The sequence below is a fragment of the Poeciliopsis prolifica genome, unplaced genomic scaffold (genome assembly GCF_027474105.1).
Source record: "Poeciliopsis prolifica strain line A6 unplaced genomic scaffold, Auburn_PproV2 SCAFFOLD089, whole genome shotgun sequence".
Classification (NCBI taxonomy): Eukaryota; Metazoa; Chordata; class Actinopteri; order Cyprinodontiformes; family Poeciliidae; genus Poeciliopsis; species Poeciliopsis prolifica.
Window position 1 is genome coordinate 473,116 of NW_026562464.1, and position 24,074 is coordinate 497,189.

General features: G+C 38.3%; 1 protein-coding gene across 5 annotated transcripts in view; it reads left to right on the top strand.

Annotated features, from left to right (window-relative positions):
* The window catches only part of cttnbp2 (cortactin binding protein 2), an 86,670-nt gene that overhangs the window by 40,986 nt on the left and 21,610 nt on the right, over window positions 1–24,074 (top strand). For all 5 annotated transcript variants that reach the window (XM_055022720.1, XM_055022721.1, XM_055022722.1 and 2 more), the window contains exons 3-8: window positions 4,712–4,942; window positions 10,312–11,740; window positions 14,993–15,286; window positions 17,099–17,198; window positions 20,110–20,260; window positions 22,254–22,427. In XM_055022720.1, coding sequence (XP_054878695.1) covers window positions 4,712–4,942; window positions 10,312–11,740; window positions 14,993–15,286; window positions 17,099–17,198; window positions 20,110–20,260; window positions 22,254–22,427 — 2,379 coding nt within the window. The remainder of the gene's footprint in view (window positions 1–4,711; window positions 4,943–10,311; window positions 11,741–14,992; window positions 15,287–17,098; window positions 17,199–20,109; window positions 20,261–22,253; window positions 22,428–24,074) is intronic.

Sequence of the window (24,074 nt, forward strand, 5' to 3'; positions counted from 1 at the left end):
GTTTTACCCCTTTCTCCCTCTCCGCATCTGTTCCTTCCTTTTGTCCTAACTTAATTTATGCCATTCCTTCCCCATGGCTCAGCTGTCCAAAGCCTCTGCTGTCCTTCAAGTTGTTTCTTTCAGGCTGTCTAATCAAATCCTTTAGCACACATTGATTGCTCTAGTGGAGCAAAATGTTGTGTCTGTATTGAAAGGGACTAACGAGACCCTGTGGCACAGAGTCAAACCACAATAAAACAGCACAATATTTCTCTTAACCATGAAATCCATGATTTCTAATCTAAAAGAAAACCTTTCACAGCTGGAAACTGAAGGACTGACTGTGAAGGAATTCTGGTCCATTATTCTTTAAGTTCATTGAGGTTCCTGCTATCTAATATTGATCAACTTATTGGCAAAGTAACAGCTCCCCTGATTTGACCTTCCTCCTTTTTTCCCTTGTGTTTGCCCCAAGTTGTTTGGGTTTTTTCTGCACTGCTGCATTTTCCATTTCTTTCTCTCATCATGTGTTGCTAAGGCGCTTCCCTCATTGGCCAGTCCATTTCCTGATAGTGTCTCCCATCCGTCTAGGACCGGTGAACCTTCTCACCGACCAGGTTCACCATGTTTGTAAAGGTTGATGCTAATAATAATGACGTTTCACTCAGACTCCGCTGCTGCACTTGTAAATACTCTAAAGTTATAAGCATCCAATCATCCCAGCACCCCCTCTGACCTGATAGGTAAATATTTCTTTTAAGAATGAAAAACATACTACTATAAGAATTTAGTGTTTCACTGATATTTCAGCTAATTTAGCTTGATTTGTTAGGAGGCTAGGAACATGGAGGACTAGAATCTATTTTACAAAATGTTACATCCTTGACATTTTTCTGTTTAAATAAAGAACTGGAAAACTTTTCTTCTGCACCTCCGGTCATTAGAGAGGCAGCGATCTGTCTGTATCGGTCCTGATATTGAAAAAATTGTAGTTCAGGTATCAGAATTTTTCAGTGTCATTGTGCCCGATCCATAAAGGTACATCTATTCAGACTACTTCTATGCTTTGTCCTCAAAGCGATGTCATGCTTTATTGTTTATTTCACATTGAATATATAATTCCTAATTACAATTTCTGAACCATTTGAAAGGTTTGTTGCAGTTTATTTTGACATGTTTGACCAACGTAGTCGACCCCTGTCCTTCAAATTGTTTCTTTCAGGCTGTCTAATCAAATCCTTTAGCACACATTGATTGCTCTAGTGGAGCAAAATGTTGTGGTTTTAGTTTGTATTGGTTTTAGTAGAATACCTTAAAGTTTGTAGTTGACAAAATGTGTACAAGTACTTTCCTCGTCCTTATTTATTAGCATGAAATTCCTCGGAAAACGGTTGATAAAACTTAGACGTAAATTCTTCACCGAAGTTGATATTTCTGTCTATTTCAGATACTTCTGAGACTTAAAGGTGACCCTTTGACATATACTGTTTGAATTACAACAAATTTTAGTTTAGATCTTACATCTCTTCCTCAAAGATTCCAAGAAGTCTCTTTGTTTTTCCTCCCTGTCCTCCATGCTCCCAGCCTCCTAACAAATCCTCTGTGGTTGTGTTTACATTGCCTGGCCAGACGGGCCCTTAGTGTCAACAACTGTATTAGCTTTCACCATTAATCTTCACACTTCACTCTGTGTTCATGTGCTCGTTTATGGGTATTCAACTCTTCAACCGAGATCTCCTTGTTTGGCCAGGCATCTCTACCTGGCTCTTTCTCTTTCTCTCATTAACATCCCATCTCATATTCATCCACTTGGAAAATCTTTCTTTCCTCACCTGTCAGAGCCTGCAAGTTCAAGAATACAAACTTCAGGGTGAAAAGTTTCATTCTTCTGCATTATACTACAAAATAAAAGGAATTTGAACAGTCATTTTGTTGATGGAGGTATTTTCTTCACCCAGCTTGGACGGAGTCATTAAACCCCTTGAGACCATTTAAGGTAATGGGTTTGGTCTCTGTGCAGCTGCTCCTCTCCAGCCACACAGGGTTTCTCTTATGTTCACATTTTATTTGACCATCAAATGACAGGGAATAGATGGAGTTATTAGTCCAATATTTTTAAAAAGGTATAGTTGAGACCAACTGAAGCTGAAATTAGAAGTTATAAATAATGTGAAATAGAATGTGGTTCCTATTTTTATGGCTGAAATGAATAGTCTTGATGAATCAATTATTTAAATAATCATCAACTAATTTAATTACAGTTTAACTGATAACTAAAGCAGACAGACTCTCCAAAACAGGCCATTAGGTGAAAGAAACAAAACTCTCACTGCAGTATATAAGCCAGATCTGTACAAAATGTATTTACATTTAAGACAAAAAAAATGGTTGTACATATGTTCTACCTAGAACTTTTCCAGTAGAATAGTTTACCTTTACCCAATTCAAATTCTTAAAAAAAAAAAGCTCCTATTAGGCATTTTTTGCTGTTCAGTTATTTATGGGTTAATACAACAATAATCAACAGTACACTGTTGAAAGGTTTGAGCTGAGGACTGAATATGTTGTTACAGCCCAACTTACATCAGTTTAATATTTAGCCTCACCTTAATAATGGACATAGAAAAACTGCAATAACAACCAAACCACTGTCATGTTTATGGTTTTGCATCTAATAAACAGTTTTTGTCAAACATTTTGAACCGTAACTTTCATGAACACATGTGCACAGAAACTGTGACTAATCGAACTTCGTAATTTCACCAGATCTTTGTTAAATGTAGCTGGTTAGCTCAGAACCCTGCTTGTTTTCCCCCAGCCGGCCTCTCTGTGTTTCTGTAACCTGAGAGCGGATGTGTTCTGTGTGGTGCAGATTGCTGTGGGGGTCAGGAGGGCAAACAGGCTCCCTCCCAGACGTCCTGGGTGGTTCTGACACCACAGCACCGCGTTTGGGACCAAATTGACTCAGACATGGCTGATGGGAAGTCTGGGCTTGTTTTGATGAATTAGGACCTGAAATGGTTAAATAGAAGTATGCCGAATAATTTGTACTGTCACTCTGCCTTTATTGTTTATTTTGGATTCTGAACAACATTCTGAAACACATCATGAGGATTTTATTAGAGATATACCAATTAAATATTGGTCTCGAAATGTGTACAGCAACGACCTTTGCAATAACAGTAATAGTTTTTTTGTTTTCTGTCTTTTACACAAAAAACAGATGAACAGCCTACAGTTCAAAACAGAAGTTTAAATACACTATATAAAATGTCCCAAATTGATTAAATAGTATAGAAATCTTAAGTGTATTTAATGTTTTGATTTTGAAGAAAGTAATAAAAATTACCTTTAAATATTCTTTTCTATTTCGCATTATTTTGACATTTACCAAATAGAAAAACTGACGTAAAACGGAACATTTTTAAATAAATGGTTTTCTTTAAAAGGTCGTTGTGGATGCTGGAAGCTTTAACAACTTTCACCTTGACTGGGTTTTACTCGTGTTTTCACTCCATTGTGTGCAGTATTACTCTGTACCCTTAAAAACTCTTTATCTTCCCCCATGAAAAACTCTGGAAATTAAAATAGTTGGTTCTGACCCAACACTTCAACCAAGAATTGTCAAATAATTCAATATTTAACGCTGCAACCTTTGTAGCCTTTTTTTTGGTCCTCCTTACGGTTCTTACCACGTTACTCAGATTTTCCACAGTGCTGGGGCAAGATGTGAGTCATGAGTTCAGGAGCACTAAGAGAAACTCAGTGCTCTTAGTGCTGAGTTTCTTTTTTGGGGGATGAAAATTATACTCAGTGGTAACAATATGGTTATTTTAGTCATTGCATGTGGAAAAATACACTATATTAAATATCTGACATATTACCTAACTCCATGCAATGTGGAATATTTTAATGTATGTGCAAAAACAATTTGGGGTGTAACCTTAAATATCTGCAGTAAAACTTGTATATGAACTGACTGGTGGATAGAGTTCTACGTCCAGTCCATGAATGATGTCAGAACAAAGTTGGACATTTTTACTGGTCAATCTTTAATTTTGAAGTTTCCAAACCAGTCAGTCGCTGGGAGAGATGCACCAATCCGATATTAATGTCTGCATTGGTTCTGATATCGGTGAAAAGGTGCCTGATCCAGTTCTATTCAGTCTATTTCTATGCTTTGAGATCAAGGCAACGTCATGTTTTATTATTCATTTTACAATATATTTAAAATTTCTAACTGCATTTTCTGAACCATTTGAAAGGTTTGTTTATTTTTTCATGTTTGACCAACATAGCTAATCTTTTGTTTTTGTCACTTTCAGTTTCCTTATTATTTAATTTTTCATTGACTGTTTTACAACTAATTGCGCTGACTGAACAAATTAAAATTGTTGTTTTTACAACAGGACTTATTAAATGTACTTGTAATGCAGTACATTTATGTATGTTTTAAAACAGACATGTTTTAATTCAATTCATGGCTGTTTTACTGTATCTGATTGATATTGGCCGTTACTCGACCACAGATATCAGTGCCGATATCAGAAGTGAAAAAAGTGGATTTTGTTGCAAACTTAGTGATTGTGGTTTTCAGTCAATTTCTCTTGTTTTCATAGTTAAAAAGGTGTGAAGTGTAATTCTATAATTAGGGTCGGAACAGAATCAACGTGACTTTCTTGCACACAACATGAGAGTATAAAACAATCATTTTGCTTTTTGTTTTTCTCAGGCACAGAGGAAGGAGGTGTTCCTCCAAGACCGATACGGCCACTATACCCTGACTGACCCCTTCCTAGCGCTTCAGAGAGACTTTGACTGCAGAGTCCCTGGGGGTGACAAAGAACGGCGGCCGTTGGGATCCAGCCCCATCTCCGTCCTGGAGGCTGTCATGGCCCACTGCAGGAAAATGCAGGAGCGCATGTCAGCCCAGCTGGCTGCTGCTGAGAGCCGCCAGAAGAGGGTAAGAAATCTGTTGATCAGAGGGTAGCATTTCAGTTCATTCAGCATCGGTTCCAAACGGAGTCGGTGCCCAGCCTGCATGCTTTAATCATCTCTCATTCATTATTGGCCTTCCCTCACTTGATAAGTCCAGCTAACTCTGATCTAATGTCTAGAAAACAGCAAAGCAAGATGAAATGAACTGTTATCGTCTCATCTAAACCCTTAGACTTTATTGTTCAACCACTCTTTCACAATCTGCATTTCAGCAAAATTTTGTTATGAGGCTTCAAATAAAAACATAAAAAACTATGCAAAAAAGAAAACTGTATAAATGTAACTATATACAAAGGTTCTGCTAAGGTCAGCCTTTAGCTTAGATGTTAGCGCTCCTGCTGTTAGTGGTTCTGGCTACACTGGGTGGAGTCTGTTCAGAGTCTGCAGAATTGTAACGTCCACTATAGTTAATATGCTGGTCCATCATTATTACACTGAACATGTATTGTCAAGCTAGCCAGTTTGATTTTTCTTATTTACCTCTAAATGTCGAGTGAAGCCATTCTAAAATAGTTGCATATTAAGGATGTACTGGTAAATCGAAGCTCACATCAGAAACCAATCTTATCCATCAGTTTTTAGACCTTCATAAAGGTCTGAAACTCAGTTGCCTCACAGTTGCAAATTTCGCAGTTTAGTTGTTGTATTTAGTGATTTTTCAGATAACAAAAGTAGTATTCAAGTTCTGACATATGTATGTATTTTTTTCTCTTGAGTAGTTTTGGGTAGTCATTATTCATACTTTTCAGTTTTTGATCCCGAATGGTGCTGAGGCTGGAACAAACGGATGCTTTCTTGCTCCAAGAAGCCTTTAATCTGAGTGGTAGAGCCAGAAAACAAATCCAGCCGCCTCAGCTGGCTGGCAGTCATGCCTGAATTTGATTGTAAGTGATAACCTTAATTTATTTTCATTGTGTTTGACCATCACAACAAATCATTTCTCTGCTGCAGCCATAGAAAAAAGAGTCAATGCATTCCACAAAGTGTATTACTTATGAGCTGTTTGTATGCCTAGTGAGTGAATCTGCTACAATTTGAAATAAAGGTAAATAATTATAAGATTTAACACTGACACATGTGGAAGACAGTTAAGTTTTCTATGGAAACAACTTACATGTATATTTTTATGATTTAAATACGTTTTTCCAGAGGAGGACAACTGCCTGTCTGCTTGTATATATTTGGCAAATGCTGGAATATTGTTGCAGATTTTCCTACAAACCTCATTTCAGTTGCGATTTTGTCGGCCGTGTCCACATAAGCCGGAGTGTTTGTTATGGGCCTGTGCTGGATTACAGCCCTGATTAACTGGGGAGCCAGATGTCAGGACAGGCTCTGCCCTATTTCCCTCACTGTTAACTCTTGCTGTTCTCTGGGTCACTCAGTTGGATTCTCTTTAAACAATCAGAAAAATGTGATGGAAAATGGAACAATTTTTGAATAATAAAATTTTTACACTTCAGTATAGTAAAGCATTGGCCAGTAAAAATCAGAGGTGTAATGAATTCTGTGCCTAGTCAATACATGATATATCCTTCACAAGGGCAACTCCAGATCTTACTGGTATGTTTGAATCACAAACTGCAGTATGTATTCAAAGTTTTTAATCAGTCTAGTACATTCCATTTCAAACATGAGTCTATATATATTTTTTTATTAAGGTCACTATGGATGTCTAATTCTAAAGCAGCCGAGACGCTAAAAAAAACCCAAAGACTGAAAATGCTCATATTTTGTTTCAAATTATATATTACAAGAGTCATAAATATCCAACTGTGTTGGATATTTATCCAACTGTGTTGGATATAAATATCCAACTGTGTTGGATATTTATTGTCCAGTAGATCTATTCTCCTTTTTGAAGTTTTGCTTTTGAACTGAAAGGTAAAATTCAAAATGTATTTACCAACTCTGATAGCAAAGTATTTAACATATTGTTATCCAGCCCAATGAGCAGTCTTCAAGACTAAAACTAAAAGCCAGACTTGGGTCTTGTTATTTATAAGATGCATCCTTGCTTATCAAGATATTAGTAAAATATCTAGCAAACGAAACTCTTCACTCTTGGCATTAAAACCCTGAGTGATTACATCAGAGTGGGTTGTCACGTGAACAACCAACTGGTCTGCTGAAGCTTCTGATAAAGCCAGATGAACTTGAACTACATTATTATTCAAACATCAGCATTCATCAAAGCTCTATTTCTGTGAACTTACTTCAGTAATTTACTCCATGCTGTTGCCTATGCATCTCAGCGTAATAATGTGAGAGGTAATAGAGAATAAATGTGAGACTTTTCAAGGCTCTTAAAATCAAATCTGCATTGAAACAGCTGATGACTTGCATGATTCTAAATGGTTTATGCGAAGGGAACTGGAGAAATGTGCTGGACAGTTCAGCAATTTGATAACCTGGCATGACTAGGATATAAGGCAAAAAAAGAATTCAGTCTGTAAATAATTAAAATTTTAGCACTGACCTTTCTATCCAGGGGTCATCATATCTGATGTTCTTCACACAGTGAACTCAAGCTGCTAACTATAGCAGCTTGTTTCTTGTCCTTCGGACAAGAAACATTGTAGCTTTTTAATATTAAGAACCACAAAATGTTTTTACACTTTTATAAAAACCCTAGAACAGAGCAATAAGGCGGACTTTTCCATTTTTTGTCAAATGCACAAACAGTCAGAAAAAAGAATCTTCAAGCGATCTTAGTGTCACTAAACTGGGATGTATATTCCTTCCTGAGACTTGAACTGACCAGTAATACCAGCAACCAGTCAAAGCTGCTTAAAGAGCCAGGATTGGCTTTCTCGGAGGGACTCTGGTTGCTGGGTAGAATGAATTTCTGCAGCATTGTCCATTCTATCTTTATATCCCCCATCCCTTGTATTTCTTGCTGTCTGCCTGTTGAAGCTGTTGAATTATCCAGAAGGTCACAGGCAACAGAAAGTAGGCCATCATGTACAGCACGTTTTCCATGAATGAAGTCAGAGGAAGAACCGCTTAAAAAAAAATCACAGCTACAATTCTATCAAACGGTGAGCTTTTTATCAATTTCTTTCTTGGTTAACATGTTCCACATCAAAATTTGGAATGGGGTATTTTCATAAAACCTCAAATCCTTTCCCACACTTGTTTTTAAAAATAAAATATTTCTCATCTCTATCTTGAGCTGGTCAAAGTTCAGGGATTTGTTTTAACTTCTGAGATGTAGAAACAAAAAATTATTCTTATAACAAGATACAAAAATTTCCAGTCATAAAAAAGTAACTAAAAATTCCTCTGACTTAATAGTTTCCAAACCCAGAAGAAAACTTGAAAAATCAACCCGGGGGGAAAACCGTTTGAGAACAAATGCAGCAGAGCTGCTTCGAATAGCTGCCACCTCCAGCATCGCACTTCCGCTATGATTTATCTCTGAGCAATGTCATCTATTAAGATGGATTGCTCTCTGAAATAACACATAATCAGGGGTGATTTATTGAAATAAAAGTGAAAAAGAAACCTATTTTAATATATATTTGGCAAGTTTTGGGTCTGTTTTTCTCTGTCCTTTTCTGAGCCAGGAAAAGACAACAGAAATCAGAGCTTACTGAACATTTGGTCACATTCTATTTAACAATCAATAAGAAAAAATGATTCTTAATTCTTCTGTAAATTCAAATTCAAGGGAGAGCCATAATATAAACAATCTATTATTCTGAAAAAATGCTGTCTGGCTGAATCTTGTCGCATTGTCAGTATTTTGAAACATGTAACTTATTAAACATCTAAAAATACAGATAAATTAATTCATCTTCCAAATACTTACAGTTGGGACAAATTGTGAATTTGTTATGGATTGCTTAAGAAGTTTTCAACATTTTTAAAATAATAAATAAGATGGACCATTTTGATAACATTTTTCCACTAATATAATCTTTTCCAAATTAGACTTTCAACTAGGGGTGCACTGATAAAGGGACCAGCCATAAAATTGCCCCCAATTGTCTTAATTTTAGGATGACTGTTTGACCCGCCTCATCGGTGCACCCCTGCTTTTAACAGGCATTCAAACAATGATTGAGTGTCATGAAAAGTTTTAGGTAATAAAAGCAGTCATCTGTGTTTTAAGAGTGTTCGATGGCATGAGACAAGAGGCTGTGTTATGTGTCTACACAAGTCCATGTAAAACATGCAGTATTTAATCTTACATACTGTACATGTTACCTCTTACGAAACAAGAACAAATATTCAACAATATTTTCAATAAAAAGAGGCAGGTGCTCTGAAATGACTCCAAATGACTGAAATGTTAACAAGACCAGATGGTATGGAGGGTTGGAGCCATCAGCCAACCAGAAAACGCATACAGTGATATGTTTTGAGATGCATAAGATGGATTATCTAAATCATTTTTAAATCTGCACAAACATCTTTTATAAAGTTTCAAATATTCCACCCGGTTTTGGTGCCATTAAACTTCACAGCATGCATAAATTCTCTCTGTAGGTGACATTCACAAGTATTAATCCTCAACTAATTAGCAGCTTATTGTAGCACCTCCAACTTCCTTCAGCAGCCTCCACTGACTCACCCCCAGCCCTTTCCTGTTAAGACAGCAAGACATAATCAGTGATCGTTTTGGACATAGTCAGTGAAGGAATGGGCTGGTCAAGAGTGGGAGGAGTCAACATGATGACAGAGAATTCTGGACTAAAGCACTAAAGCACTGGAGGCATTAGAATCAGGTGGGGATCCTCCTGTTAAACTGTGACTCTCTGTGAAGCCAGCACTGAGCTAAGAATAGCAGATGGTCCAGATATAGAAGGCATGGCAATGACAAGGTACAAAAGTCCACCATACATACGTTCAGGCAAGGCCCTGTACATTTTAGATGTACCTCCTACAACACAGCTGCAATAATGGCTGTGTTGAGGCCCGGTACTGAACCCATCTGTTGGATCTGGGCTTTTTGGAACCGGGAACATCTGAAACATGCAGAACACCCAGATTTACACTTGATGCACAAGCTGAATTTAAGCCAACTTGAGGACTGACAAAAGATACTTGCTAAGGTGGATTAATTTCAAGGCTCATTTGATAAATTTGAAAAATTGTTAACGATTTAAACATTATTAAATATTATTTGGATTGTGGAATTAAAAATGAAAATCAGAGATTTCCATTTTTATTGAATGAAATTTTTACCATTTGTTTAAAATCTTAGTCTTCATTAAAAGCTTGATTTAGGTACCCTCTAGATTAGCCAGACCTCACCACCAGATGCTTGCATATCAAACGTGACAATGGACACTATTGTTCACTGAAGTTGTGTTGTTCTTTTTCTAGCTGGAGATGGAGAAGCTTCAGCTCCAGAGTCTGGAGCAGGAGCACCGCAAGCTAACAGCACAGCTAAAGGATGAACGAGAGAAGAATAAGCACATCGTCATGATGCTGGTGCGTGAGTGCAAGCAGCTCGCCACTCGGGTGGTGGAGGAGTCACAGCGCTTCGACGAGCTTCAAGCTCGCCTGGACGAGGAGAGTCGCACCTCTGGCCGACTGCAGGAGGAGCTGGGTGGCGAGCGCCAGCGTAGCCAGCAGATGGAGGCCAAGATGGAGAAGCAGCTGTCAGAATTTGACACAGAATGCGAGCACCTGCGCGCCAGGCTGGGACGAGTGGAGGCAGAGAGTCAGGGCTTGCGGCAGCAGGTGGAGCAGCTCAGAACTGAACGGGGTGATGAGACAGATGACTCTGCTGCTGCTTCACCTGCTGCTGCAGTTGGAGGGGAACCTCCTGCTGCCAACAATACACCACCCAAACCCAAAGCTATGATAAATGTATCCATAGCCACAGAGTCCATAAGCTGTCAAGCAGCATCTTGTCAAACGGACGTGCCCCCTACTGAGGCTGAAGGTCCTAAGAAGACTCCCCTCTCTATACCTGCCAAACCAGCCCCTGCCAACTATGTGGGCCTTAGTTTGCCAAAGACACCTGGAAGAGGTATTGTCCACAGTAGCTCAGGTGGATTGGCACAAACAGAAAATGGCTCAGAGGGTCAAAATACCCATGGTCTACCCACCGGGGTGAGCCCCCGCGTCCAGGCAGCCCGCTACAAGTTTCAGGAACAGGACCAAAATGGAACGGCATCTCAGAGCCTGCCGGCCCGTGACCTTTCCCCAACCAACCGTGACAATTTTGCAGCCAAACAGCAAGCGCGTCATACTGTGACACAGGTTCTGTCGCGCTTCACCAGCCCCCCCGCAGGAGGAGCCGGACCCCTCCGTCCAGCCCTGCCCCATTCCGCCTCAGAGGGCGGACCCTTCCCGGGCCGTCTGAGCCATCCCATCGGTCTCAAGTCGCCCACAGTGACCAGGATCGACCGGGGAAACCCTCCTCCCATACCTCCTAAAAAACCAGGGCTTTCCCAGACCCCCTCACCTCCCCATCCATCCATCAAGGTAGTGGGGGACAGCAGTCGCTCCCCTGGGGCTGGCCTGAAGCCGTCCACACCCCAGCTGCCACCAAAACCTGCCCTGGACCTGGTCCCAGCCCTGACTGCCTCTCAGGTGGGTGCCTGCCCCCGCTCGCCAGGGCCCGCTCGGGGGCCTCAGCGGCAGACAGCAACAGCATGCGCAGAGTCCCCCCAAGACATCAGTTCTGCCACTACTGTCAGTAACCCCTCCTCCATACACCCTCCCTCCACATCCTCCTCCATTAGTGCTCCATCTTCCTGTAGTTCCCGTGCCTCAGCAGGCAGCCCCCTGGCAACAGCATCAGGTAACGGGGGCTCCTACAAGCTCTGTCTCCTCCAGCTCCTACTGCTGCCTTTTTATTTTCCTTAACACTCTTTCTAAATGACCTTTGTACTTGTCCAGGATAGCAGAGCATAGTGATCAAGTCACACTTGTGCAAGGCAGAATTCCTCATAGGCCAAGTCTGATGTTGCTCACTGCACTCTTCCTTCACTCATCTCTCTTCCTCTAATAAATCCTGGTCTCTGGGCAGCTCTTTTATCACATGTTGGCCACCTCAGCCATGTCGGCATCGCACACTGACAACTTTAGGGCAAAGTGAATATAATGTTGAGCTGAGGCAGCCAGAGGTTCTTGGTTCTCCAGTGTATTGTGATTGGTTTGGCCTCTCTATAAGTAACCCCTGTCCTCTCTGAAGCTGATGCCAGAGGCTGCTTTCTCCTTCCCTTCCTCCAGTTCTTATAGCATGCCATCATCAATTAACTTTGAACACTGTTTTTCCTGTCTCATCTTTCATGAATGTGATCCACTAACCAATTGTTGTTTTAACGTTTCAACAATATCATTTTTGCTGTTGTCATATATTTTCACTTGCTATAATTAAAAATAATTTCCCTTCTTTGTTTTTTCAAAAATTTTACCCATTTTACTGCAAACCCTAATCAAGTGGTATTCATTTTATCTTGTTAACATTTTCGCTTTGCTTTAAATCTTAAAAAATGATAATGAAAGCTCTAACAACACAGTCGTTACTAAATATATTGTTAGAGTGTGCATTTCGAATTAATTAATGTACATTCATGCCCTGTTTTAAATTATATATGTATACATACATAAAATTGTTCCTCTTATTTTACTCTTTATAGGTTTATATTTGAGTTAAATGAACATTGCTCATGAATCACTGACAATGTGAGACTAAGTAAATATGTAGTATTTATTTGCAGAAACTGGTCAAAATAACAAAAGAGATGCAGCACTTTCAGCTTTTAGAGCTCAAATAATGCAAAGGAAACAAGTTCATATTCATTTAGAAACAACAATACTGTTTGAATTCAGGAAGAGTTCGGAAGTCAAGATTTAGAAGAATTTTTCATACACACACACCTACACACACACACATAAATCTATATAAGCCATTATTCACAGAACTGAATTGTCTGTAAATTTTCCTTCTTATTCATCCTCCTGTTGAATTCTTGCTTTTCAACATCACATGAAGCATGCTTCCCCACTCCGACTTTATTACTCTTATATACTCTTTGATCTTGTTTGCAAGACACTACTCTTGTAATATCATTGTTGTTTTTTTTTCACTGATTTGTTTGTCTAATGTATTCATTTGGTTGAAATGATTCATAATTTCATCAATATTCAGTGAGATAATGTATGTAATGGTCTTATTCACTCTGTTATTAGTGTTGGTGACAGACTGTTGTATAATAACAGAACGGTTATCAACAGTGCCATGCTAAATTCATTATAGACCTTGACCTTTCTCAAAATTACTCACAATACAACCACAAACTTTAGTTTGTTTTGTTAAGATTTCAATTGAATAGAAACAAGTCATTTGTAATTGTGAAAGGAAACAAGAATAATATACAGTTTTCAATTTTTTTAACAAATACAAATCTGTTGAAGGGTGTGCTATCGTAAAGTATAGTAAAGTAAAGTATAGCACCTGTGAAAACCACGTGAAATGTTCCTTCCACTAAGCATCTATTTGCTACTTTTTGATTTGTGACATAAATTTGTAAATATATGCATTAAAATGAGTTTATAGCAGAAAAAAAATCTGAAAAATTTCAAGATGTATGATTACTTTTGCCAGACACTTTATTTACTTTGACTTTGCCAAATTCGGTTGCTTTGAGAAAAATGTAAAATTAAACATTCAAATAAGTTCTGAATCAGCATTAATTGGATTTGCACAATAGATCTTAAGTTGCTTAGATCTGTTCAAACAAGTAGCTTCTTCTTAAGCTCGCCAACCAGAAACAAGTTCACTGATAATATATATATTTAAAAAAATAGCTGCAAAATCTTTGCAATAAGCGGACTTAGATTTAGTTGATATGTTTCTAAGTCAGTTGTGAATGAAATAGCAGTATTAGTTGTTGTTTTTAACACTATTGTAAGAGTGTCTATTCTACAAACAGCAAAAGTAATTTCTAACATTTTTCTGTCTTGTTGAAATAATGTTCCATAAAATGTATCATTTTCCCCTAACAAGATACAATTGTTTTTCAGGAATTTTGTGATTTTTATCAGTGTTGCTAAGTGATTAACATATTCCTGAAATTTGAATGCTGTTTGTATTTTGTCTTTGTATTTTGCTGTCGTCACATTGTCTTTTATTAGGTGTACTACAGCCGTATTCAGACCGTTCTCATCTGCTAGCACAAAAACTGGTTTGCGTTGGCTGTAGTTGTGTCACAATCAAACAAGTAGCTCAGAAAAAAGTCATATACATTTTTACAACGCCATGATTTTTAGTGACTCAATCTTAAGCATTTCAATATAGATTTTCAAGCACTTGCTGCTTCTTCCTGTTGACTGAACAACAAAATAAGGAGAATCATTAGTCCTCAAAGTTTCTCTTTTGGTTAGAGTTATTAATCCTCCTGATGACATCCCACAAAATTAATATTTCTACAGAAAGTACCATAATTAACACTTTTTATATTTTTACTGTCCCCAAAAGACAAAGACAAAATCTCTTCTAAGTTTGATTTGTGTATTTTATTGATATTTAGAGTTTTGTATGATTTCATCTGGGGAACCTTAACTTTACCTGAAAATGTTTAACCATATCTGTTTATAACATTAAAATTTATTAGCTTGATAAAATTACAATCAAATCTAAGATCAAGTTTTAGATTATGCGGTTTTGTGTTGGCGTCTGATCCTTCACCACTAGGACATGCAGTTGCATGCGCATGAAATATTGTTAATTTTATGGTTTTGTTATTATGCTTTGCATTTGTCCAAGTTGGCTTTTTGTTGTTATTGAACTTCTTTGACTGTTTAGTAGTTGGTTTGAACAATGTTTGTCTGCCCACATGTTAAACTGATCAATGTGATGTTTCTGTTTTTGGCCTGAAATGTTTACGTCGGAGCTTGCTTTTAAAATGTGTGAGAACTGAACGTTTTCTCCTTCCCTTCCACCTTCTCATGCCCTTGCTCTTCCTTGCTCAGCACTTCTAGTCTCACTCCTGATCTTCCTTGTCCTAGTTTAACCTGTCCTCCTCCTCCTCCTCCCTCCACCCTGCAGGCTGGTGTCCCTCCGTAGTCTCCTCTCTAAGTAGCGGTGGTCCTGCTGCCCTGGACAGTAGGCACCTCCTGCTCCTTCAAGCTGCTTCCCAGGGAAATGTCACTTTATTGTCAATGCTGCTTAACCAACCAGACTCAAACGGAATCACCATAAGTATCACTCCTACCACCTCACCCACTGACATCGCCTCTACCACTACTTTGGAAACTTCGCCCAATCTTCTTGACCCAAACTTCCACCTTGGTCACAACCAAACTTCTGCCTTGTTTGCTGCTGCTCAGAATGGACAAACTCGTGAGTAAAACTTCAGTAGTCGTAATCTTTTGTTGAAAGCTGGTGTTTTTGGCAGTTTACTCATTTATAACTTCTGACTTTTGTACAAACCTGTTGACTGACAACAGGTAGATAGATGTCTCATGACCTGGTCTGCTTGAAGGGAGCAAAACATATGATTGTTTGTCTGCTTCAAGTGAAACTATCATAGAAGTCAGGGGTTTATTTTTGCTTCTATTTTTGCCTCTAATGTGATTTAAGTCTGAAGAACAGCTTGGAGTTAGAGAAGAGCACACCAAAAAGAGGAGATATTATATACACATAATTTCACCATGGTTTTCTTCATCTTGATTGGAAAACAAAGCAAGAACATAGTGAACTTGCTCTACATTGAGCAAAAGTTGTATGATTATGTAAAATATTGAATATAAACCCTTCTGGGTATATAAAATGTAGCCTTTTAATTTATGCTGGTGTCATTGGTGTTTTAAATTGATGAGCTGATATTATAGAACTAACTGATAGAAGAGCTGAAAGGTGCGGCTGGGGGTGGACCTGTACAGCTGCAGAGATCAGACAGAGGTGAATTGATGTGCCGCTGTGAAGCTGGTAACTGCATGAGCTGTGGCTGATCCCATTATGTCGACTGCTGTTAGATTGTAAAGGAGAATGTGGGGCTGTCATGTGGGAGATGTAAGGTCAGCAAACATTACACGCTCGTTCATCTGACAAACACAAACTACAAGAACCGAAAGATGAACTCCTTTTAAGATCTTAGCGTCCTCTCTGCTGCTGGTTTCCAGGCAGACATGTTTGGTCATCATTGATCCATGAATGTGTCTGGAGTCTGAGGGACAAACAAATCAAACAAACCTCATTCTGTCTTGGATTAATGTTCTTTAAAATAGATGTTTTTGCTTATAGATGCTTCAATCCAATATTGCTATCTGTACCCTGATATGGAAAACTAGTCTAGATTGGGTTTCAAAGACAATATGTCCCATCCATAAGACCAGATCTATTCGATGTAATTCTATGTGCTCTGAGTGATGTCATGCTTTATCATTTATTTTATATTTAGAATTCCTAATTGTGCTTTCTGAACCATTTGAAGAAATGTTTGTTGCAATGTATTTTTTTATGTTTGACCAAGCTAGCCACCCCACTGTTTTTGTCACCTTCAGTTTCTTTATTATTTATGTTCTAGTTGGCTGTTCTACTCCTAACTTCACTGACTGCACAAATTACAGTTCTTTTTCCATGTTTGACCAAGCTTCTGGAGCTATTGGTGTATTTAAATGTCTGGTGCAAAGTTAGCAAATAAATTTGTGAAGTATTTTAAAACTTAGGAAGAATTCAGAACAAGAATTCAAACAGGAAGCTTTTCTGTGGTCAGGCCCATTCTGATGCCAGGAAATGGGACATGATGATGAACACCTCCTGTTGGATCAGATCTTCCTTACTTTCATGGAACCTGCACAGCAGCTATTGGCTCGTTTGTCCTGATCTGAGCTGTGGCCCCCACGGGGATTTTCCTCTAAGGCTCCCAGGCTATTCTGACACTCCTCTCTTTGGATTCACAACCAAATTTTTACCAAACCTATCAAATTGGAAATCCATCGATTCATCTTTAGTATTTCATATTAACTTATGTGACAACACTTATGTGTAAGTCAATTTACAAAGCAAAGTTAATTTCACATTTTGACTTTTATGTGCATAATGAATTGTATGAAGTATTCATACATGTAATCACTGTACTTTGAGGGTGCCTCGACTGATTTGGAGCCGGTTGCTACATCTCCTCTCCTCCTCTGCTCTTCTCCCGTTCAGAGTGCGTGAAGCTGCTGCTGTCTGCAGGGCTGCCTGCTGACATTCTGGATGAAAATGGATTCACACCCTTACACTTTGCTGCTGCCCACGGCCACGCCAGGTGGGACTCATTTAAACGCGTCTGCAAATGTCAGACCCGTATCTGTCTTTCTGTGTACTTATTATGAATCATTTGACAACAATTAGTGAATCAAAATCAAAATGACTGATTTAATTCCTAGCTGATGTCTTGAAAATAGTTGTCTATGATGAGATGCTGATGTCTGTATCTGTCCCAGTGTTGAAAAAAATTCTAGATCTGATATCATGATGTGTCCGATCCATAAGGGCAGATCTATTCTGTTTAACTCTATGCTTTGTGCTCTGAGCAACATCATGCTGTATTACATTGAATTCGTATTTTAACTTTCTGAATAATTTGAAGGGTTTGTTGCAGCTTATTTTTAGCTTTTTGAACAAAGATGTTACATTGGCTGTTGTACTCCTAACCTCACTGACTGAACAAATTCAGTTTGTTTTACGTTTGATTAAACTATTATATCTAAATGTGCTGTATTTGTGCAGAGTTATCAAATTAATTTACAATTCAATATATTTATGTCAACAAAATGTTTTAAGTCTTTTAGCTTCAGCTCGGTATCGATCATTACTAAACCTCTGATATTGATATTGTTATCAATATCAGAAGTGGAAAAATGGATCGGTTCATCCCTAACTATGATGTTGAAGACTGGATAGGTTGAAGAAATTAGACGGGTTAGAATCTTAATTTAAAGAGCTATCACCACTTGGCACATGGAATCTCACAAAGTTGGTGTGAATTTATTATATCTCATAAAGGTCAGAGCTAAAATGTGTATCACTTAAAAAGGACGAAGTCTCTAAAAGATCAGGGTTATCAATCAGTTATTGTTGACTAACTATGGCTCTTGAAAAAATTAAGGCGCTGCCAACAGCAACAAAAATGGTGACAATAGTGTTACACAAATGTAAGGCTTCTTCTCCTGTCTTGTCCTCCCTTATCTGGTAAGAATTGTTTTGACTTTCCAATGTCTTCCTCTCTGTTTGCTTCTTTGTTTGCTCTTTTCTGGCTTCTGCTTTCCTTTCGTTTAGTTCTGCCCTTTGAATTATGACCAGCCCTCCTTTTCAGTGCACCCAGAAACCTCTGATGACACGGATCTCTTCTATAAAAGGTTCATACATAGTCTAAGTGTAGGAACCCTGTTTATAGAAATGGAAAACTGCATGCAGAAGGTTTTCCATTTTTAGTTTGACCCATATTTCAATGCTGCCTCAGTCATTTATTTAGGTAAATAAAGACCTGATGTCATCAATTGTTATTAGACATAGAAATAGTGTCTCTGATGCTTGATGCCGACCTCAATGTTTGTGTTTCTGGTGAGATGTATGTAATTACGGTGCAAAGATTCTGGTTGCCCACATAAACACACACATTGTGTGACTGATGCAGTGGTGTTTAAAGGTTTGTCAAAAATGCCTTTTGAGTTTCAACCAAGCTCTGTCAGCCGCCAAGACACGAGGCCGGCTGGGCTCGGGTATGTGCAGCGCTGTAACATCCGATCACCATGGTATTTATAGAGGGGACAACACCACCTCCCCTTCTCAAGTCCTGGTCTCTTTCTCTCTCTCTCTCTCTCTCTCTCTCTCTCTCTCTCTCTCTCTCTCTCTCTCTCTCACACACACAGTTTACTCAGTAATGCTCACTAGTTATGCTGTAGTCATGACTCAGTGGCACTGTGAACACAGCAGCTCGGTTTTCTCAGGTATTTTCCTCTACCACTAAATGGCTGAACTGAATGCTATTTTCTGTTTGATTAAGTTTTAATACGGAAAATAAACCAGAACAGATATCTCAAATGATTACCAGAAAAGATTGTCGTCATCTAAGTTTTCTTTCGGCAAGGACCTGAGTGTCTGGATTGAGGGACTCAAGTCTGTAACTTGGATTTGAGTCACATGTTAGTCAGAAATACAAATACTTGACATTTGATTTAGACTCATAGTCTAAATCTCATGAACAGTTTTTATGTCATGTAATGAGGGATCACAGTAAGCCTGTGAATTATCAATGTTGCACTGTCTGTACAAATGTCTGGTTCTCATGGTAACAGTGTTTGTTGTTGGTGTCCATGTTCCACTCTTTTTATTTTTTGGCACTATCAAAAAACTCATACCACATGCCTGAGATGAGTTTATTCTCCTGTCAAAGAGCAGGTTTGACTCGTCAACATTATGATTATTAATGATTCAGAACAACATGGTTATGGTTGTTGAAGCATCATAGTGATATGGATGTATTTTAACAGGGTTTTCATGTCTTAAAAAGTCTTAAATTCATTTTGAAAAATGTAGGTTGGCATTTCAAAAAAAAAGATCACCTGTTTTAAATTTTGTTGTGGTGGGACAATTTAATTTCGTAAATCCTGTGAAGGTTTTTTCTGGTGAGACTTGACCAATGTTCATTTTATTCAAACATATACCTATAAAAAGTAAAATCAGAGAAGCTGAACATTTTAAGTGGTCTCCTAATTTTTTCCAGAACTGATTATTATTTTTTTTTATTTTATTTTCCCCAAACATAATTTCAGTTAGTTTTTGAGTGAAGTCATACAGGTGATAGGTAACATCAAAGTTGGGAAAATCTTAGAAAAGATTCACCATGTTTTTATGTTTTTCATCACAAAACGTGCTATATTGCCAGAGATAATAGCCCAATTTTTTAAAAAACAGAAATGCATAGTTATATCTTAATGATTTTCAAAATGATTCACAACAGTTGATTATTTTTTGCATGTTGACTTAAATCTTCTAAAAAGTGAAGATAATAACAGTTCTATTATGGGTAATAGAACTGTGACTGAGCCAGCCAACAATATTCTCCAGAAACTTGATCCCTGTTATTAATTAGTCTGGCGAGATCTGAACAGTTACCCTGCTGTTTTGGATGCTTGACGTGAGGAGCGTTGTTAACGTGGCTGTTGTCCCTGCAGCTGCATGGAGGTTCTGTTGGCGTCCAGAGCCGCTGTGGACCCGGTGGCGGCCCAGGGCCAGACTCCCTTGTTTCTAGCCTGCGAGGCAGGAAGCCTGGACTGCGCTCAGGTTCTACTGACTGCAGGAGCCAATCGCTCGCTCTCCACCACAGTAAGGCTTCCTTTGCCATCCTCCTACTCTGTTGTGACTCGTGTGGTTTTTTATATGGTTTCTGGTACAACTGAAAAAACTTTCCTCTGAATGACAAAATTTGATAGGTAACACTTTATTTGACATGTTGTGAATTAAACTTTAGCTTAAAGCTACATCATTTTTAAAGTTTGATCAGTAATACTTTTATAACAAATGTATGTCAGTACAAGTTGCCATAACTAAGACATTTTGAATAATGTCAACTTTGTATTGAAAGTGTCATGATTTACACCTTATGCCAACAGTCATAAATACTCATGAAGACTAACTCATGTTCATGACATGAGTTATGTCATGTTTATGACTCTGTCATGTCAGTCTTACTCACCACCCATCAAATAAAGTGTTACCATATGATATTATTATTACATTTTCTTCTTATTTTTTTGTTTAGTTTCTCTTTTTCGCGTTCAGATTACCCATCCTCTCTCCTGGCTGCTTGTTACTATGTAGTAACACTCTTTGTTTTACACTCACTCCACACAAAGGATTTGAAGTAGTCTCCGGGGTTCGGTCGTCTGAATCGCGTCAGCCCATTGATGTAGAGGCTTTCTGGGTCTCCATGGTAACATAAGCGCTCCGTGAGTTGCTGTGGGATGTGATGAGCCCCTACATTTACTTACTTTCTATATTCAACCCGCTGTTCCTGCTGTGCTCTGTAACATATCCGACCTCTAAAGCACAAACGTATTTTAAGCCTAATCAAATATGTTGGCCGATTTTTAAATTTATTTATTTTTTGTTTAAAAAAATAATTTAACATTCAAGTAGTCATCACTACAGTCTGAAATTAGTCTGAAATATTTTAAACTGCTGGAATATGCATGGTCAGTGATTCTTTGAATTGTTTCAAGGCAGTTGTTCTGACAGCATATTGCTGATGCTGAGATGAGAGGCTTAATGTGGAAAGTTGTGTGTGTTTTCATGTTTATCTCCTGTTTTTTCTCCTGCTACATCAAAATTGTGCGTCCCAAACAGAGTTCTAAATGAAAATCACGACTCCACCTGATTCTTTTAATCAACACGTCATCCTCAAAGCGCAGCAAATTCTACTGGCAAAATTATTTCCACCCTGTTGACTGCTTCCACATTTTAAAGCTGTTCAGCCACAAACTTCAATATATTGTATTGGGATTTTTATATGACGGACTGACACTTCTTACAGAATCAGGATCAGAATGCTTCAATGTTGTACAGAAGCACAATTATGCAAAAACATGGACAATAATGAATTTACTCATGTTTAATTGGATAATGTGTGAATGGGTTGTAAAAACTTTTGCAAGGCGCTATGGACTCGATGTGTTTATTACTCTACATGTAAATGTTTTTATAGGGAATCTCAACCAGTTAGCAGGTTAGGGAGCTTGAGCACCCCCTGCAGTAGGGGGTGCTAAACACAAGAAACTCTGGGGGGGAAAAACTAGCAGAAACTTAACTCTCTCAAGTGAGAAGTTGGATTGAAACAAAGTCAGGGTAAATTGTAAATATCACTGTAAAGTAGTGTGGTCAAGGATCAGTAAAGTGAACAAAAAAATCAGCATCAGCCACCGGTTCCAGTTTCTTCTGATGACTTTTATTTGTTACTTTTGACTCTGACAACCATCCAGAGCTTCCAGGAACTGAAGATAAAAACATAAATGAAAAGCTGGACAATAGACATTTTACCAATGTTTTATTTTATCTTTTTTTCATCCAGTTACTTGATTAATCGTAAGAATAATTGATAGATTACTCAATTACTAAAATATTCGTTTACAACAGCCCTAGTTGAAAATAATCTCAGAGCTGAAAAATAGATTAGAACATAAGGAAAGAAATCACCTCAGATTAATAACCAGATAGAGCATTTGATCAAAAGTGATAATATATGATACAAATTGATGTGGTAGACAGACAGGTATTATGTTAATCTCATTTAACATCTCATTTAACTCAAACCTCTGCACAGGATGGCTGCACAACTCTGCATGCTGCTGTCCGCTCCGGACACGTGGACACGCTCCGTCTCCTGCTGCATCACGGCGACCCCCCCGACCCACCGGCCCTGTCCGCTGCCCTCCTGAACCAAGCCAACAGTGACGGCTGGACCCCAGCACACATGGCTGCCGCCCTGGGCCTCAAGGTAAAACAGGATTCACTCACCTGCAACGACTAGACCCACACCCAGCAACAAAGGCTGCACCGATTCCAGAAAAAGTTTAGTTCTCTGGCCGATCACCGATCTTGAAAAAGCCTGCGGATTCCAAATTTTTTTGTTTGTCTGAAATGTTGCTTTCAGACAAAGTCACTGAGTCAGCTGAGTTTTAGACCTTTGCTCAGATGGAGAAGATGAGCTTCACATGGAGGTATCTCCCAAAATTCAGAAAATCAGGGCTGATTTCCTAAATTAATTTGCTGTTTTCTAATCTACTGGAGGATTTGGTATTTTTATTAGTTGTGACAGAAATGACTCATTATAGGTCCAAAAGAACCTACAATGAATTTCATTTCACACCTTTTAACTGCATTTGGGGAAAGTTTCCCTTTACAAAGGAGCAAATTTCTTTTAAAGCGAATGTCTCTGGATGGAGAAAGAGCAGATGACTTTCTCCTGTTAATTTGAGTGGAGCAGAGCTGCAGTTAAAAACTGAAGAGGTTTGAACGGCTCTGTTCAAATGCAGTCATGTTCCTCCAAAGGAAACACACTTTCCTACCACTGCTGCTGTGAGTCTGCTAATGTTACAGCAGCACTTCAGACTTGTGTCACCGTTCAACACAGACGTACATATCATACATTTTGGAATTATTCCAAAATGTGAGCCAAATGTGGGAGCTTTGTGCTCCAAGTGACATAATGCTTCATTAATTATTTTACATTATATTTAGAATTACTATTTTCAATTTCTGAACAATTTGAAAGGTTTGTTGCAGTTTATTTTTACATGTTTGATCAAAGTAGTCAACCTTTTGTTTTGTGTCATTTTCACTTTCTTTTTTATTTCTATTTTTTGTTGGGTGTTCTACTCCATAATAGGCTGACTGTGTTGTTTCTACAAGTGAAATGATTGGTGTATTAAAGTGTCTGTACGGGTTCAGAGTTATCAAATAAATTTTGAATTCAGTACATTTATGTCTGTGTTTAAAAAAAGAATTGTTTTAAATAAATTCAGCTTCATACCTTCTATCCTAACACATACATCAAGAAAAAACAGACATAATATTTCACAAAATTTACTATTTATTTCATTTTCTGTTATTTAGAGCCTCTCATTAACTTGTTTTTAGATTCTCCAGAACATGTGGAACGATAAGGAACAGTGTGACAGCAGCTTTACGACCATCATATATGTTCACATACTGTTTATGTCAGGCATGTGCAGAGGGGGGGGCTAAAGGGGCTTAAGCTCCTTCCCCTTTAATTGCTTGATGCCCCTAGTGCCCTTTTTGAGTTTTTTTTTTTAAATTATTATTATTATTATCATTATTTTTTTAAACTGTATGTCAGGACGCCTGCTTGAGCCCCTCAGCAATAATATTTAGCTAAATATAGTAATTTAGCTAAATAAACTAGTCTGGCTGTCTTCAGTCTAATAATGACTCAGTTTCTGTCTCCATGTTGTTCAGACAATGGCTCCATGGTGAGGAGGAGGAGGGAGGATCTGAGCCTCTAACAAGAATATTTTTTATACATTGGTTTGTCAATAAAAATGTTGATCTGATGTTCGAAAAACTGTTTCTATTTATATTTTCATAATTGTCCTGCAGCAGGTAGAAAAAACCTGCCTCGCCC